General features: G+C 38.4%; 2 protein-coding genes across 19 annotated transcripts in view; one reads left to right on the top strand and one right to left on the bottom strand.

Moving 5' to 3' along the window:
* The window catches only part of LOC131690313 (G protein alpha o subunit), a 194,925-nt gene that overhangs the window by 61,455 nt on the left and 113,684 nt on the right, over positions 1-19,786 (bottom strand). The window lies entirely within an intron of this gene.
* Positions 1-19,786, top strand: part of LOC131690311 (probable cytochrome P450 49a1) — a 49,613-nt gene that overhangs the window by 27,770 nt on the left and 2,057 nt on the right. For all 4 annotated transcript variants that reach the window (XM_058975981.1, XM_058975983.1, XM_058975984.1 and 1 more), the window contains exons 3-8: positions 12,841-13,087; positions 13,849-13,965; positions 14,299-14,375; positions 14,477-14,672; positions 15,094-15,259; positions 15,823-15,992. In XM_058975981.1, the coding sequence (XP_058831964.1) occupies positions 12,841-13,087; positions 13,849-13,965; positions 14,299-14,375; positions 14,477-14,672; positions 15,094-15,259; positions 15,823-15,992 (973 nt within the window). The remainder of the gene's footprint in view (positions 1-12,840; positions 13,088-13,848; positions 13,966-14,298; positions 14,376-14,476; positions 14,673-15,093; positions 15,260-15,822; positions 15,993-19,786) is intronic.

Here is a 19,786-nt window from a genome sequence, read left to right as displayed (position 1 = left end):
CCAAACCGGATTCTCGTTTTTTTTAGTTCGACTTTTAGAATAGTGGCAACCATTCGGAGATAAGATGGATTGAACAAGCTGAATTCTAATAACCTCACGGATCATATCAAAGGGAGTATAAACAAAAATACTAGGGGACGGGCATAGCGTAGTTGGTAAATCAATTGCCTTGTACGCAGCTCACCTGTGTTCGATTCCAAACCCCGCACATAGGGTTAGAGATTTTTCCAAAAGTTATTTCTCTAGCCCGGAAAGGGGAGAATGACCCTAAAATTAAAACCTCATTAATAAAAAAATACCATTTGGGATGGGTTTCTCTCAGGATTTTTAATAAAAAAAGCAGCGATTGCAAATATTAAATCGAGGTCTGCATAAGATAAAAACCAGAGATGCCTTAGACCCAAGTAAATAAATACGCGTCAATTCCTTGCAAAAGCTTTCGTCGCAAGCAATGGAAAGTTTGATTAAAATACTGGTATAATTGTGGTACACGTATTACAACTGAGCGGGACTTGCCGACGGGAAAGTGTCCTCAGAGTGTACCGCTAAGTTTCTGTTATTCTGAAATGGGTCATTGGAAAATCGGTGAGGCTAACATCTACTAACTACATCACGAGACTAAGTTGTTTGCATGGGGTGATTAGAAAACTTTTTTTCATAATATCACTTCCGGCCAGTGGGATTTAGAAAGCAGGCACACGCACACACACATTTTATGTCCTCGGCACAGTTTTCTTTTACTGGCTTAGGGGCCATTCATAAATTACGTAACGCAAAAATTGCCAAAAATTGACTCCCCCCTCCCCCATGTAACTAATTCGCTAGGAATCATGAATCAGTTCCATGATTTTTTTCCGACTTTATCAACTATTTCACGAGTACGGATATTGAATCGTGATTAATATACTGGGAAGTAGGAAGTAGTTCACGATGATTGAAAGGATTGATATATAATATTCAGCGTTTAATGAAATAGGTTACGAGAAAATATGTTTTGATTTTGTTGACTAAATCACAACCACGAAAACCAGATCATGTTCAAGATGTAATAAATTATGAATAAGTTCATGTCGTATAATCTGTGTAATCTATGAATAAAATCACGAGTTTTGGGGAAAAGCGAATGAAAGACATTTAAGCAAAAAACCTTGTATTTGTGTAGTGAAATGTTGCTAAAGGCTATGCATTTTTATTAGTTCGGAAATTCAACTAGTTAATGCAATCGATTTGGTAATGACATGGCGATTTAATTCTCTACAACTTTGTTGAACACTGGGAGTTAATCCGGTTTTGTTAGCAGAAGCTATTAAACTTTTAACGAAGTGATGTCTGAGTCAGTTTTGCATGGGGCCTAGCAGCGCAATGTTGTGTATCAGTGATCGATTCCCATGAACTATACATTTTTGTGAAATATTGGTTAGGTTTAACTTAATACCGTACAAGACCCATCTACCGATCAATTAACAGCGATTTCTACTTCCAACGCTCTTTAAAAAACAATGCTAAAAAGGATTTCAATTCGATCTTCGTTTTCAAATAGAATATTTAATCAACTATCAAGAAAAAATACACAAATTTGTAAATGAATTGGCACAGTGCAAAATAGCCAAAAAGCCCAACAATTCTAGAGTGCCATTCACCGATCACTACAAGTAATAGATATCCATTTGCCGAAAATTCTAGGTTTATAATTTTTTATTACCGACAAATTAGCTCCAAACATGTGTTGCAGACTTTGTTCATTCGGTTTGTGTATAATTCACTTAGAAATATTGTCCTTACACAGTTTTATTAACAGTTGGCTTTGAGTTAAGAGAAAAAAAGCGGTAAAATGGCAACGGATTTAATGCAGCATTCAAATATAATTATTTGGAAAAAAACGAAAAGATGAATAATGGAAGTGTATATTATATTGATGTTCTACGTACTATTTCCATATTTCACTTTATTTATAATTTCTAAATTCCGTGCAATATTCGAGTCACAACAATTTCGCCGTCAAATTGATCAGTAAATGGAGGCCTAGCGGTGGATGGGCTCTGCACGGTAGTATGTTCAGGAGAATTATGATAAAATATGTGAGTGTTTCGGTTAGAAAAAATAAATTCCACTTTTTGGCGCTAATAATAACTTTTCAAAGAATGGAGATAAAATATCGAAATGTTCAGACAAACTACTGCAAATTGTCTGTTCTACAACTTTGTAGAAGACACCTAATTTCTATCTCGTTAGATGCGAGGTCCAATTCAGTTTTTTGTTTAGGGTTTAATGTTTCGTTTCTTCTGCGTAGTTGATTGTAGTTCGACTTCAGTCTATTGGAAAACGGTACAACAGAATCCGACACTAACTTAGTGACAGGGCTAAGGTAGCGCCGGATTGACGCTAGCTCCAAAAACGGAGACACTGATGATAACTAGTGATATCAAAACTTTTGGTTTGGTTTAGCAAGCTTATGCAAGATGCACTACGCTATATTTCTTGTTAGTGGAGAAAAATTTGGATAGAAACTAATTTTTCTACACTAAGGAGACAATAGTTTAAAAGCACATTTGCACAATAAGGGCATAAAACCTATAACTAAATCAATTGTTGAATTTGCGTTTCGATTTCTTTTCATCAGAACCCGACACTAATATAGTGACAGGTCTAAGCTAGTGCCGGATGACGATTCACTAGATCTCATCGACTTAAAAATGAGCTTCTTTTCTTGTAGGACGTCACACAGGAATAGAGGTTTGCTCAGGAACACAATTAGTGTCTCTGCTTGTAGAACTAGTGTCACATTCGCCGCCTTCTCACAGACATAGTCGACGTGATTATTGAAGTTTAATCGATCGTCAATCATTATTCGTAACTGTTTCAATACACGTTTCGCTGTTATCACCATGAATTCGACAGTAATCTGAGCTCGCTTAAGTAGCTTGCAGTAGCTGCCTACCACCACATTCGTTTTGTAGTGAGTTCTAGCGTGACTCCATTTATCCAGTTTTCGATTGCATTGATGGTCTCCATTGTCAGTATTATCTGTTAATCCAACTATCTCGACTGATATAGGCAGAATTAGCTTTAGAATGCTATGTTCCAAAGTGTTGAACCAAGTATAGAACCTTGTGGCATTCCCATCCTGATCCTCGTTGAATTCGGTAGACCAGCGCTCGGTTCTGAAAATTGTTCTACAGAATATTGCACAAGTAATGAGATATTCGAATTTTGTGCAACAATGCTGCTATAGCCTCCCAGATGGCGCTATAAAATGTGTTATTGACGCCTATCGTTATCACGGCTCAGAATTGATTTCCTCTCCACTTTAGTTTAAATGCTTTTTCGGCTCTCTCTATATCTGTCTGGATTGCTTCCGCCGTCGATCTGCCTTTCTGGAATCCGAACTACCTATTTGACAGAATTTGACAGATCCCTTTCACACTCTGTGCATCTTGTCACCTTGTTGAGGATAACTCTTTTCAAAAGCTTTTCGAGGGTATCCAGCAAGCATATGGGCCTGTTGATGATGAACCTCCTGGCAGGGTTCCTGGTTTAGTCAGCAGCACCAGCTTCTGTAGCACTGTCACGAACATGTCCGGAAACGCTAGGATCGCGTGCTTCAGTGCCACGTTGGGGATACCTATCACTTCTTGAAGCCTTCGCCGCTTTCCTTGGCGCTTATCGCTAGTCGAACTCGAAGTGGCCACTTGACTCGACGCTGTTAGTTTTGGTTTAGATAAGATTTGATTTTAAAAATAATTTGGCGATTACTTTTGGTTTGAGCACTAAGTATTATATGTAGAACTGAGGTTATTCAAATTCACTGGACCAGTGCTGCCAGAAACAGTTTCAGTTAACAGTGTAAAAATGTTGAACCTTGGTACAGTTCGAACACATAACTCAAGGTTTTAAAAACTGAGCAGGAATGTGAAAAAAATTCTTTTTGGACCTGAAATCTGAGCCCATTAAAACGACAATATTTTTTAAAAAATTGAAGAATATCCGCATGAAACCTTGCATAATGTGTTCAAACTCCACCAAGTTTTAAAATTTTACGACCACTTTGAAAAAAGTGGTAAATTTTCATATAAAATGTATAAAAATACCTATTTATATAGTTCAATTTCACTAAATTTTGCCCATTTTTTACATTTTATTTTTTGACAGGCGATGGACAAAACTCAACATCGCAAAAAAACTGCTACCCATAATGACATATAACATAATGAAACGAGTGGTTCTATAATAAGTTTGAACGTTGCTTTCGATTGCACTATTAATATCATTTCTAGAAGTGCGTCTATTATTATCAGCTCGTAAAACGAACAGACTTGCTAACTATATACTAAGCAAATGTGATATGACTACATAATGTTATGCATAGGTCCTGTTCACGATAAATTTGTAGAAATCCATAAAGCCTCATAAATCTCAGCGATTAACAATGTAGCATAAATATACGTTCCACAGTAAAAATGCAAGTACACCGCTGGAGACTTCTTGTCTGGCTCGGTCTGGGCGCCAACAGGACAGACAAGTGGAGCAATCATATTCATGAATAAATTACTTTATAATTAACTTCCCCGCTGCGAGGTATGCAGGTTTGGGTAGACCGTAAGACGAACAACGTAAACGGCAAAACGGGAACTCCCCGTCCCAGGCAGCCGAGTCGAGCCGTTGGCAAATTGTTTCAGTTCACCCCATTGAGGAACAGCGCATATGATGGTCTGGCCATGGAGGGTAAAGTAAATCAAAATCGGTCGCGCAAACAGTCGCGTAAGCCGTCGGTTACTGTCCTTTATTGCCAATAGCGAAATTTTTCTGCTCGGGTGGTCTCACTTTTTATTATATAACACGAAAGTGTTAAGTTTGCATTACGTGAGATCCTGGAAACTGTTCTTACATTCGTCTGTGGGCGATTATGAATATTTGCTAAGCTTAACACTGTCGGAAATTGATTACCAGAATGTTGATTTTGGACAGGCAACCCTAATAATCATATCTGATAAGTGCGGACCTTGTGAACTATGGTGTGTATATCCGACAAAATTCGCACCTGATAATATGGTCGAAGATAACATCGCCACAGACTGCTGGGCCACAACCTATTAGCCCATATGTATGACTCAGCCCAAAACTGTCGTACACGAAACAATCCTTTCCTAGCGACAGCCGGCCGGTTTGTATGTAGTAAATAGGTGATGAACAGCCTTCGTGTTTTGCATAAAAATACGGATTGGCGGCAACTTTACCACCCCTAAATCCGAACGTTCACAAAGAAATTACAAGAATTAACATACGCGTGTACAATACAAATGCCACGTTGTTAATTAACCATCTAGCATCCGTGAATATTATGGTTTGTTCGTTTACATTTCGCACACGAACCCATCGCAAAGACCGTTGAAACCCGTGAGGTGGGTGCCGGCCCATGCTGTTTGATTTGCACAGCGACGGCGGGCGGGTCGGTGTCAATGTCATATCGGAGATTGTAGTGGTTTTGTAGGTGCTTCTCACGCTGTCTTGATAACCATCAATTTTGTTCGCCCCGTGGTGGCCAAGGTACAATGTAGCCAGAGTGCTGTTTCATATTGCTTTGGTTTGGGGAAATATATTCAAAATGATTTAATTTGGTGTGGTTTTCGCTCTTCCAATATCATTAATGATTTTTCACGGATATTCTACCTTATTTTATTTTTTTTTTACTCCACATCATTTTGTTGATTTAGTTTTCAGAATGCTATGGATGATGATTCAAATTTTAATGAAAATTTTCCATGCCGGCTACAAAACGAATTTCGATTGTTGTACCCTCCAATCAATACATAGCAGGGGAACATGGAGAGACGTGACCAAGCGACAAATTCAACAACGTGTTCTATTTGGTTATTTTTTTTTTTTTAGTATGCTTATACTTGTTTCGATCCCATCAGCTAATTTCAAAAGTTTGGAATGAAAAATTCTTTCACATAGAAAATATTCCGTAATTCATAGATTTGCGTTAAATGATGCAATTTTTTATCAAACTCTCGTTAAATTTTTGCTCTAGATCCGATATATACTTCATCGAAAGTTTTGCTTAGTACCGAAAGTACCGGTACATATTTTCAATCAGTACCGGTATTTCGGTAGGTACTAGAATTGGTCGGTATTCCCGCGATTTTCAGTACAGTGTAGTACCGGTACCACAACCCCAATCACAACACTTGAAGCTCCTCGTTTATCTAGAGATTTTCAACAGCAAGAGGCTTTCAAGATTACCCATATATTTCTTCGATCAGTCTTTCCCATCACCAGGGCGTAACACTTTTAGCTCTACATCTTTACGACCGGCATCCCCTCAGGCAAATAATTCCGATAAGTCTCGTTTTCGATACAAATTATAGCCATTGAATACAACCGGCTCCTGGAAGGTCTATTTCCTGACCAAAGATAAAGACCATGTCACATCATCGACATATCGCCATGGTCCGACAGGATGATCGTGTGTTATCTGTGAGCGACCGTGAACAGGTAATTATGGTTGCTCGCTTCAAGCTTTTCACGAAAAAGTATCTTGTCTACGTAACCGCCCGGGCAGTAGAGATTGATGGTGTAATATTCGGCAGAGGCCTTAATTGCGAAGATCTGCTGAAGTATGGGGTTGGCTCCATCAAGATCCCCTTGCTTCGGTCAGTAAAAATTCTGGATTGCAAGCAATAGCGTTTAGCAAAAATCGAGGTGGAAAAGAAATCAAGTTAGCCTCATTTCGGACCTTTTGACCGATCTGCTCTTCCAAAACTAGTTCTTTTGAACTGGGCTCGTCTACCTGTTCGTCTTTTTCTGCCGGTATGAACTGACGTCGTTGCAAACAATTGGGGCATACTTCTACCCATTGTAGAAACAAGACACGGTGTGGATAATACGGAAAGTATCATGAAAAGTCGTCCTACAGTAGAGAGACTCCGCATGATCTCTCGACATAATCCGCGTACAAATTATGCGGGGAAAACAAGCATGCTTTTGAGGAAAGCTCCGAGAAGAAATGGTAAAGAGTGTTTCGCCAACGACAACAACTAATTCCTACGCTCCCTTGTTTACTAAAGACAAGACGAGAATCTGACAATCCCATTGAGGGAACATATTCTAATGTTTTCGAAAGAGGAAAAGCATTTCCTCTCCTAAGCTTCCTTGTATGGGCCACCAAATATAATAGCTCGGGGAATTGCTGCCACAAAGCCGAAATAAGTAGCTCCTGGTCTTCTAGTCTTAGAAACTAGCAGGAATTTTTACATGGGACATCAAAAAATCCAAGTGTTCCTATATTTCAGCCAGAAACTCAAGCTACTACTGGACAAATGAAATACATGATATCGTGGACTCGATATAAAAAACTTTCAACAGTGAGAACACCTTTAAAGCCGTTTTCTACTAAATGACCTTCTTGAGCGATCGAATCCATCAATGGTTAATTCATCGAGCGAAGTAACGGATTTGATCACTATTTGCAGAAGTATCATCGATTTTTTTAAACATTCAATAAACAATTAGCGGTGCGATTCATTTGAATTGAAAACTTGGCTAACATCCGACGTCGATCTTAACTTCCACAATTTTAACAATGTTAACCACGACTGAGGAAACGCTACGGAGGAGCGTTATTGGGATCAAAATGTGCTATTCTTTCAATTGGATTAACCTTTGCTCGGTACCAGGTACTGCAGGTGTCGCTTGTCAGGTTTGAATCAAGGACAAAGACTTATGCACTTCCATATATGTACATATATTTCTCGAAATCAATATTTTGTCACTTAGTCCTGTCTGACTTAACACCGACCAACTGATCTATCTTACTGCATGATATTTGCGACAATTTCAATATGACCATCTTTAATACTGTAGGCATGACACGAATCCCTGCTTCAGCAGCGCGCCCCAGGCGCGCTAGACTTTTCATTGCATTCAACCTCGCTACAATTAGAGTGTACCCATTGCTTGAAAGAGCTACACATCCAATATATCTTAATCGAATCAAAACAAGAAATTCGTCCGGTGGAAGAGTACAAAGTTTTGGCTGGTTTGATTCTCGGTACCGCGATTTAAGGTCAGACGAAACGACTATTCGGCACGAACGCCCGTGGACGGTCTCCCGTTCCCTGATGGGAAAATATATTCATTAGTAGTGCTGGCTGTTGAAGTTGGGGTAATTGATGCTGCATTTGCAGTTAACGTTGTGGCCTGAACAGCTGCCGCGAAGTTGGCGACCGTTTGCGGTTCAGATCTTGGTATAAAAGCCTGTGTTTTAATTTGGGGTGCCGTGGATAAGTGGGCAATCGGTCGTGATGCATTCTTCTCCCGCTTAGGAATTTGCTCTTCATGGGTGCATAACTTAGTTTGTTTAATAGTTATAGTTCCGTGAGGTTTGGACATGTGAAGTAGGCGGGAATAGGTCTCTCGACCTGCATAATCTTCAAAAGGCTTACCCGGAGAGAAGTTTCTCCTAGTATCAGGAGTAACGGATTCTACTTCTCCGCATTGCGGCATGTATTTTTCAATTGACTCACGAGGGGCACGTGGTGATAGGTCATGTAACCTTCCTCCATATTGCCATTTTACATATACACGAGAATCTTGCTTGCAAACGCTGTCACTTTCAACCACGTGTTTTAGGTTTCTGCAAAACAAATGTTTCGACTTGGTATAACCTGTGGAATAACAGTCCTGTATGACGATATCGAAGATAGCCGACTTCCATAAACCTAAGCTTCACTGTCAGAAAATACTGCAACTCACGAATATTCAGTCGTATAAAAACAAATTTGAAGTCAATGACAGCGGTGTTTATTCAAAGCAACACTATTTCGAAAATTACAACATTACCTTTGTTCTTGAAACAATGTACATTAAATCGAAAGGCTGCAAATTGTTGTTCACTTTACCTTTTATTCCGTTAATCAAATCCAATTTGACGAAACTGATCAAAATACGACGGATTATCTGAAGAATTTCGCTATAGCATGTCTGTAAGTGCTACAGCATCAGGAACTATTTTGTAGTGTTAATATATAATCGTGCTGCTTCCCGATCAAAATCAAACATCAGAATTACAGAAAAACGATACAACATGTTGAAATCTTAATTTGGTTTTAACTTTTAATTGTCAAATAAGATTTTAAATTTGGTTCTGATTTTTTTGTTTAAATTTATTTGGCAAAACATTAAATTTAACAAAGTTCAAGAAAGTTTTTTTTAAATTAAGTTTTAAAAGCTGCATGATTTTGCATTCTCATTACAATAGGGGAAGTTTCTAGTCCACAAAGCCACACTGGAAGGTCTTTCAGGCGGGTGCAATCTTCGTTTAAGTGGACAACAAGATACAGCATGTACAGTAGTGTTTCAATATGGATGGCTGATTTATTGCCAAACTGAGAAGATACACGAATGCCAGCTACCATTTGTCGAAACAAATGCCGTCAATCAGAAGACTTTTCATTAAGATTTTCGGATGGTCTGCTAGGCCAAGGCCGTCTTTAAATTGATATCCTTTGCCTTTCACTTGATTAAGGTAAATCCCTCGTTTCATGAAACGCTGATTAAGAGATTAAGAAAATTCCAGCTCACCCCTCGAGGCCATCAGAGCAGTCGGTATTTTCAGAAAACAAACACCAAAAGAAGAACTAAGAGGAAAACTGGCACACGTCCAATTAGAGGTTGACATTGAAGGTCAGCCTGTTGACATGCTGTGTTTGCCAGTCGTTCCCGATCAAACGGACTACCCATAATACCCTCATACTCATGGGGCTTGACATGGGTGTTTGAAATGGGTTCAACCCATAAAAACACCATAAGCATGGTCCGGTAGATCCCATATAAAATACCATGTGTATTTATGGGTTATTCAGACCATTTTATGGTTTCTTGATAGTTGTGAATTTTCGTACGGACCATGTTTAAGTTCTTTTCAAGGCTATGTGGTGTTTGAACCCATCTGCTCGGGTTGACCAGATGGTTGAAATCCGATATTTTTCGACATAGGATAGGCTCAATCTTTGATGAAATGTCTAGTTTATACTCAAGGAAGTCACCTAGGACAATTTATCTTTGGTGCATTCGATGTATGCCGTTATGTTTGTAAAATTGCTCTATGGTATCGTTTTGATGTCCTACGAATAATTAGTTCTAAAGGCTAGATCATATAGAAGTATGAAACTTAAATTTGGCGATAGCAGTGCTCCCATATTTGTTGTTTGTAAATATTTTCGCTCGGTCTGTTTATTTTACAGTAGTTCGTAACGTTATTCCGATATATTCCTCATGTAGAAGGAAAAAAGCAAAATAATGCACAGTTACACAAAAATGTATCTCGTCTACTTGAGAGCTGGCAAAAATGTTGGTTCGAGTGATTTAAGAGTACGAGAAAAGGTTCACAACCACCCGCTAATTGTAGTCCGGTGTGGAGTCTTTTACTGTCAACTGCGGTCGCAGGTCATTCGAAAAATCAAGGCTGGTCCCAGTACCTCAGATTATGATTTGACAAAAAACAAAATGTTGAACTGTACACAAGTTACCGAACAAGTAAAGCAACCCAGCGTTAAATAACAAATAGCATTCAGAACTCGGGTCCGTAGGTTTTACTCGATGGATTTGACTTGATTGACGATGCAATATATGAGAATTTGAAGCAAATCCCTGGGCCAAATTCTACAAGGCTCCTATAATGTTCCTGGAAGATTCGAATTAGTTTTCGTAAATAAGTTTACGAAAAATTATGCTTTGGCAAGAGATCTATTCCTGTGGCAAGAAAACCAGCTTTTTGTGCCGGATAAGACAATGAACTCGGAGGCATTTAACGTGAAGTGTCTCAATGAACAGATATTTAGGCAGCTACCATAATAGCAAGAAAGGCGTACAATGGTACAACGACAATGGAGTTAGTTTATCTTTGTTGAGCTGAGTCCCCCAAATGTTTACCTGTTACGTCTAATAGAGAAATCTTGGGTGACAATGAAATGAAAACTAAAGATAAAGAGACCAATTAACAACGACTTTGGACGGATTAAGAATCGGTGAAATCAGCTAGCATGAACAGAAAAATGCGAGCAATTCTTTGAAATAACACATTTTCATAAAGTGATATATTATTGCCTTTGTTTCATCTTCAAGGGGAGGCGACTGATGTAAAGTGCTCTAACCGTAAGTTATTTTGCTTTACGATTTTGAAGGCTAGGCAGCAATGGATCTTTTGTGTAATGTTAAGATCTATTTTTACATTCAATGTGAACAAAATCAATCATGCAAAGCCACAATTACGAGCGTCCGAAAGGTAAACGTCCAACCATTTCCACGTCGAGTAGCGCCGCGGCGAACACGATAACTCTTGATAAAATTGTCCTACACCCAAAATTCAAATTTTCTGTATTTTTATCGCTGTCAATTTTCGAAAATTGTTGCCGATAGATTGAAATCTGCGTGTTTATAGCAAACACGCGCGAGGAATGCATGGGTGCTTTCAGCGTGACCACCGAGATTTCGGGAGACTATTCTAGAGGTTCAATATTAACAATTAAGCGGATTAAAAAAATTGATTTTTTGCTCACTACATCAGGCGCCCCACTTAAAAAAAATGATCGACTGACGAAAAAGATGATATTTTTGATTCATGAGTACTTTTAACAGAAACCCCCAATTTTAGATGTTACTGAAATTATATTTTATCCTTTTAATTTCGTGCTGAGTCAGAAAAGATGATATTGGAACTTTTAGAAACTGTAACATGAAATATAAATTGAATTCATGGATCTAAAAACGTCTACGTCTACGTCTGACAATTATGCGTTTAGTAGAATTTTGGCTTTTAGAAATTACAATACTTTTTAGGGACTTTTTAGTTTAGAATGTAAAAAGGCTAATATTTTTGAAACAGCTCCTAATTAAAGTGTTCGACCCATTTGTATTACTTGGTGCATGAATTCATACCGTGGCAGTAGATGTTAAATATTGTAATTCCTGTGCACAGGGACGGTGACAGAGATAGCACAACAAAGAGAAGTGAGATCAATTTCATTGACATGACAAGATCAGGGATGCCACATTGAAATCTGTGTTTCGACCAAAAAAACCTTTTTACCATCTGTGATGACTAAAACAGGAAAAAATCTGTGAAAATCTGTGATATATTTCCAAAAAATCTTTGAAAAATCACAATATTTGCAAAAATCTGTGAAATTTTTATTAAAATATCAAAAATCTGTCATCTGTGAAAAAGAATCTGTGATCAAAAATTGTTGTAAAAATCTGTGACATTACAGAAAAATCTTTGAGTAGGGTAACCCTGACACAGATGGTCTCAACAATGTTGAGATGAGATTGCGGCATACCTGACCAATAATTTACTGCCTGACTCCATCCACTAGAAGTATAAGCCTAAATGCTCAAACCAAGCTACGTACGTCAAAAGAAAATGCAAATACCTTTTTCAAAACAGCTTCTGGCTGAAGTCGAGGACGTGTCCCCCCTGGATACGCTAGTTTCGTTGCGCTAGCAATAATCGTAGGTAGGCCACATTGAATGAAAAACACACAATTTTCCATTCTATCTTTCAAGGGCTTTGGGAGAAATTAAATATTTCGAGTAATTACTGAAATAGGCAGCACCCTAGCAAAACCCAAGAAATTAGGCATATCAACCTTGGCCTGAATTGATTATGTTGTGAATTACAAGTTGTTAGCAATGTTTAACTCACGTTTCACTTATATAATAGTTAGTTGATTATGAAACGCTAAAAGCCCAATTTAATTATAATTACTTACGAGGTATATGAACAATGCCAATACCATTACGATGGGCTTTCCAAATTTTTCATTTATTGCTCTTTTTCAGGCCAGTACCGCATCGAAGATTTGGACAAGGTGATGCGTGATCTACATCGACACTTTGGCAAGATCGCTAAAGTAGGCGGTCTGGTCGGTCACCCAGATCTGCTGTTCGTGTTCGATGCCGATCTGATTCGGGACACCTTCAAGAAGGAGGAAATTCAACCGCACCGTCCGGCCATGCCATCGCTACGGAACTATAAATCGAAGCTTCGGAAAGATTTTTTCGGCGACAACATGGGACTGATCGGAGTGTGAGTAGACAAACTGACATGATTATATTAACAGTGTAATTGTTTCACTATGAAACTTTTATTTCCAACTTAAATTATAAGAAAAATAATGCATCTATTTTTAATATATTTGAGTTCTACTTCGTTGAAATTAAAATACTGTTATTAAACCTCAATATTTTTGAATAGAAACCCAAAAATTCTTTTAAAATGGCCAAATGGAAATTGTTAGTGGTGGTCAATAGAGACAGCCTATGAAACGTGGTAATGATGAACTCGTCGTCGTCAGCATACAAGTGCATAGTCAGTGTTTGTTTTGCGCATGCTAATACCTTCTTTTACAAATACTTCGATACAAAATCCATGTTTCTGGAGAATTTTTTAATAATTGTGATAGTGTTGAAATACGAATTCTAATAAAACATCAATTATTATTGGTCGAGTTCACACATGCCCTCTTTTTCCCGCGAACGCCAGCCCATTGAGATGAAGTAGGGTGGAAGCACCCTAGTTGTAGCGAGAGACGACTTGATAACTGGTTACATTGAGTGGGTTTTGTTTTGTTTCTGTCGTTCGTGCGACGACCAACGGAAAATCGAAAGCTATTACCGGTTACGTTATATGAACTTTCGGCGGCGGCCTTGAACTTGACTGACTTTTCACACACCACACGCGCCTCTCGCCCCAATGAGCTTTTTAATCGTTTGCTACAGACGGCCGGTTTTGTTGCGGAATTCGATTGATTATATTTTCTTTTTATTTTTCTTTCTCGATTCTCACAGACACGGCGAAAAGTGGGACGCATTCCGCGCTCAGGTACAGCAGGTGATGCTGCAGCCGTCGACGGCAAAAAAGTACATCGCTCCACTCGATGAAATTTCCTCCGACTTTATGGCCAGGTAGCAGTAATTGCATTCGCCATCCACGGCATATTTCATCACCTCAGCACTCATTCCATCGACATTATTGTGCGATTAAGGGGAGGATGGTTGTTGAGGCACAAGCACGACAAACCGACATCATATGTGTTCTAAAACTAAGGCCAAAACATGATTGGCGCTAGTACTACGATTCTGCTCCGAAATATCAACCCACCCTCGCACAATCATTTACTACATACTGCACTAGCGATTCGAACTCTCTCACCCTCTAACCAAAATCGGTTCAATTAATCAACCGCTATTTTCTTTTCCCTTTTCGTTCATGCATTTCCCTACAATTGCACTCTCCAGGATACACGAAATGCGGGACGAGAACAATGAACTGCCGGGCGATTTTCTCCATGAACTCTACAAGTGGGCACTCGAGTGTAAATAACCAACCAAAAAAAAGCAAATCGATATGATTAAAAAAAGTTATCCGTTTTTGACCGTACTGATTTTTCTTTTTCATGCTTCGCCGACACCCCAGCGATTGGACGTGTGGCCCTCGACACCCGGTTGGGTTGTGTGTCGAAAACGGGCAACGAGGAATCGAAACGAATCATCGACTCAATCAACGCCTTCTTCTGGACCGTTGCCGAGGTCGAACTGAGGATGCCCATCTGGCGGATATACCAGACGAGTGCCTACAAGAAGTACATCGGAGCGCTGGACACATTCCGAGAGTATGTACATCGTGTTATCTTCAGTCAGTTAAATTTGTTTAATGTTTTTAACTACTTTCACCAAACAGAATTAAATTTGATAAAGTTCAATCAGAATTGAAGAGTTTTTTTTTGTAAATTTCGCTTTATTTCTCTAGATACATTTGAAATACACGTTTTACTCCCCAACCCGTTAAAGTAGGATCAATTTGGCCAAAATCGATCAATCCCAAGCATTGTTCGGCATTTATGATTCAACCTAAAAGAATTGATTGAATTCGAATTACATATTAATTGTTTTCACTTAGTTATAATAACTCCATATTCAATTAATTTAGCATGAGATCAAATTAGAGCTATAAAAGGATTAAAAAAAAAGAAAAAAAAAACAATACAGAATTAGTCATCCAAGGCGTATAGTTAACTGTCCTCTCATTCGCAGTCTATGCATGCGTCATATCAACATTGCGATGGAAAAAATGAATCACAGCACCGAAGTAAAGAGCGAGGAGCATATTTCAATAGTCGAGCGAATCCTGCAGAAAACCAACAACCCCAAGATTGCGGCTGTGTTGGCGCTGGATCTGATCATGGTTGGCGTTGATACGGTATGTACCTAGCAAGTTGTACGACGACGCTACAACAGCACGTGTTTGTTTACGTTGTTTCCACTTTGTTGCAACAAAAAGTAGGTATGTACACTCTATAGGCAATTAGATAGCTCGTCGCAGGTTTGCATCCCAGCTAGTTCAATTGAAATTGCCATGTCTGCGGTTAATGTAGCAACGATCAAGGCTGTGTATCGCGCAGCCTTTCCGTATTACTTTGTTTCAATGGGGGGACCGGCTATACATAATATCGGAACATCTGAAATTTGGAAACCCTTTTAGCGAAAATCGACTTCTTCCCTATTCAATGCGTCGGAGGTTCTGGGCGTGATATGTACTATCTATATCATATATTTAAATTCGTTTAAATAGTTTTTGTTAGTAGGGGTTTCAAATTTTCAAATGCATTGACAATATTTTGTTTAACGATTTACACGTTGTAAACAATATTGAAAATAATTTGATACGCCTCTTGATGAAAAAAACTAACACCGGTAGTAAGAAAGAAACTTTGCATAGAACATATCATTCATCTTTTATACACCGTTTTCACTTTTTCGCAGACGTCAGTGGCAGCTACCTCAACCATCTACCAGCTGAGTCAGAATCCGGACAAGCAGGAAATTTTATTTAACGAAATCAAGCGCAGTCTACCCTCGACGGACACAAAATTCACCATTTCGATGCTGGAAACGATGCCATATCTGCGCGCTTGCATCAAAGAAACTCTCAGGTGAGTTCGAGCTCATTTTTTCAGCTGGGCTTCAGCGCCGTAATTCAATTATTTGTTTGCTAATTGCATAATGATTCTACCATAAATGGCTACGATTTTCGGTAAAATGCTGTGCTACTAATTTACTTTAACCAATTTCCTAATATCTTTACCGGCTGTTTACATTTTCAAAAATCAGTATTAGGACTGTGGAATGTAAAAGCAAATTGCAAGCGTATTTTTGAAAAATTTGTGAAAACTTGAAAAATGGGTTTCAATTAAAAAACGGGAGAAATCTAGGGTGATTTATTTACTTTTACCACACAAGGAAGGTCATTTCAATGATTAATCGACCTCCCATCGATTGAATGTGAATGTATTCATATCGAAAACTTTAGTTTGTTCCAAGGAACAGTATAATGTCAAATGTGGCAATAAAATTGTTACTTACTCGTATTTGAACGACTGTAAAATCGAAACGAGCTCCTAAATTGCCAGTGGTAATTTGCCACCCTACCATTTGAGCCGCAAGCTGAGCAAAAATCGCAGATGCCACTCGAACCGATGCAATGGCTTCAAATGGGTAAGGTCTTTTCTACGGGGTTTAATATAAAGTCGAAATTCCATGACAAATCGATTGAGCGTTGCGATTCAGCACGTGAAGCAACTTGGCGATTGGTTAGCAAATGAAAATAACATGTTTTCATCTTCGAACCAATGATGTGTGTCCTATGGATTCGTTCGGCATTAGAAACAATATGTTTAACTGCTGTATCGATACAGCAATTATAAGACCTTACTAAAAATGTGGACAAACGCGATTTTTGTATACCTTGAACTTTTTAAAGCGCTTGTTATTAACCTAGCTATCGCCCATCGCCCGGCAATCCCAATATTCAGTGTTGGTTTCTCGTGTTGCCAAGACCAGTTAGTTTTCGCTCGTGTTAGTAGAAATAGGGATTTTATTCGCATTGCTGTGTGCAAATCGGTAAATCCTTGACCTGGGAAAAGCAAAGCTGTCTGCTAACGGAAACCGTCGTCTTTTCGTCGTCGGAGCCGGGTCCATGACGAAGATAGTCAATAACAGGTCTGTTCCAGTACCAGGAGAAACTGGAAGTACTCCGGAGAAAATCGTTCCTGTACTCTCTTCTTCTCCTTTTTCTTCTTCAGGTAGCAAACCGGAGTAAAAAGGAGCAAAGATTTTTTGCTCCTGTTTACTCCGGAGTGACCCGTGTACTGGAACAAACCTAACATTTCTATTTTGTTCTCTCTGTCGAAGCAAGAAAAATTTACCTCTTTCTATGTGAAAGGTGCCTCCCAGTCAAATAAAACGGACAGACACTGTCAGGCGAAGTGAATATTTCTCGACAAACATATGATTACGGCCTAAAAGCCAACTGTCAAAATCCACTTTGAATGGAAATTCCGGACAAACCGTTACACGCCAATCACAAATGTTGGTAGTAAATGAAAGAGAAAAGTTTTCTCTTTCATAAACTGTTGTGAACTGTGTTAGACTAGTAACGGTTTGTCTGGAATTTCCATTCAAAGTGGATTTTGACAGTTGGCTTTTAGGCCGTAATCATATGTTTGTCGAGATTTTGACGTTTTGCTCTACTCGCCTGTGCGAATTCCCTCTTGGAACGCATGCTATTTGAGAATGCGATTTAAGGGCAATTTCAATACTTAGACAATTTTTCTAGCGGCTGAAATGGAATCGGTTGTTTTTCGCATTTCTCTAACATGGCGATTCTTGTCTGGATTAAGCTTAAAATCTGATATTAGTCTTTACATTCTGAGTCAGTTTGTCAAGATTTAAGATGCTCACTGAGAGTGCTTAGAAACAGGTTTCTAATTGTAAAATTATAGGAACAGGTTTCTAATTGTAAAATACCTAATATGCTGATAAGTTTATATGGGCACATAGTAAATCCGAAAATAAGTATTGTTTATAATGTTCATATAGGCAATTGAGGGCGATTAAATGGTGCGTTTCGCGGGTGATTTTGGGGAGATTTAAGGGCGCGTAGAGCGGCAAAAAAGACGGCGGCAAATCGCCCAAATGTTACATTTGAAATAGTCGGTATTTGCCGATAAATTGAGGAGCAATTAGCGCATCCGAGTTGGCTAATAGCCCCGCATTACCCAGCAACTTCTCCTTTTGACTCGGCTTGGATGTACTGATTGAGCATTTCAATGGTTTAATCGCACAAGGCTAACGAACCGAGTCTATATGCAAAGATTGTGTGAAATAGTTCAGTGAGAGGTTCACTATGTGACGGTGTGTGAATATTTGAAATTGACTAAGGCTAAAGTACTTCACCTACGATATTGTATCGCAAAAGCTATTGAAACTGGTATTGCGATGGCTTCAGAAGTTAAAGCCACAATAAACAACACAATAGAACAATCAGGCTATGAATTATCAGGATCAACTGTAGTATCTTCCAAAGAGCTCGACGAATCTGAAGGAACTGAAAAACGTCAGAGAGCTCATCCAATAGGAGCGGTACAAGCCTATCCGCAAGATAGAGTCATACTGTGGAAACTCATATTGCCGCAAACTCCAAGTCTAGCTTTTAGATTCTTTTAAACCGGTTTAAAATATTTTATAATTTCCGACTGTCTGGCTAGTATTACAAAGATATATCGTATTATTTTGTGCTTTGCGTATATTTTGGTAAAGTAAATAAGATGAGATATGTGTATCAGTGCTTCCTAACTGTTGAAGCATATGCCAACAGTAAAATCAAATATATTGTTCACCGTCACGTTTGCAATCAATTTCAAAATACTTTGCATTTTTATGTTTTATTTGTGTTTATTAATAGAAACAATGCGTTTATTTAATCTTTGCAGGAGCTAATTTGTAAACTGCCAACATTCTGACTCAATTTGTTAACCAGAAGAGTAAATAAGAAAATTCATATAATACTGCATTTTACGATCTATATTCGAATGTCATTTATTTGAATCTATCCAATGAAAAAAAATCTCGCGTTATTTACTTTTCTGATGAGAGATACGACAAATAAATAGGCAATAATTCCTCATACCTTCGTGCGGGGCTACTCTGGATATGTGGGGCCACTTTGCACACTTCAGTTTTTCAATATTTTCTAAAAGACACACTTTTATTATTTTTATTATACTTTTAACATTTGTAGAGCCATGACTTTTAACCATGTTGCATATGTCTTTTGTCATTTTTCTTAACACTGTTTACCAAAACAAAAAAAAACTCTTCAAGGGTCGATAAAAGTGATTGTAGGCTCGTAAAATGAAACTGCTCGGCAAAACAAAAAATCTTGAGTGTACTGAGACCACATACTATTTTTTCGGAAAGAAGAAGAAAAATGATGAAAAATGTCGTTTTCCGTTTGTTTCTAGTTCGTCAGGATCGATTTTTATTGGCATTTGAAAATTTTTGTGTCTTTAAAAAAGTTGTTTTAAATATATTATCAACAACTTTACTGAGGATACCAAGTCTCTAAATAATGTTTTGAGTTTATTCTCCATAATTATTTCCAGGAGGATTTATCACCAAAATTATTTTTTTCATGGGATGCTTTGCATTATATTGTATAATTTATTCGAAGACATTGAACCTTCAAAGTTCGTGGTTTCGAAATAATGTGATCTTGGTCATGAAAAAACTGGTTTCGAATCTTTATTTCAGAATTCTTGACTTAAAAAGCGTCCTGAGCCCGCTCTGCCAATTTCGACAAGTTGGGTAAGAGAAAAAATACCGTCCAGAGCTTCGTCCGATCGCAATTATTGGAGAAATCTACAAACGTGTCGCCAAACAAAGGCGT

This window comes from Topomyia yanbarensis, chromosome 3, assembly GCF_030247195.1.
Source record: "Topomyia yanbarensis strain Yona2022 chromosome 3, ASM3024719v1, whole genome shotgun sequence".
NCBI classification, from domain to species: Eukaryota; Metazoa; Arthropoda; class Insecta; order Diptera; family Culicidae; genus Topomyia; species Topomyia yanbarensis.
Note: the sequence above shows the minus strand (reverse complement) of the source record. Positions and strands in the feature narration are given on the sequence as shown.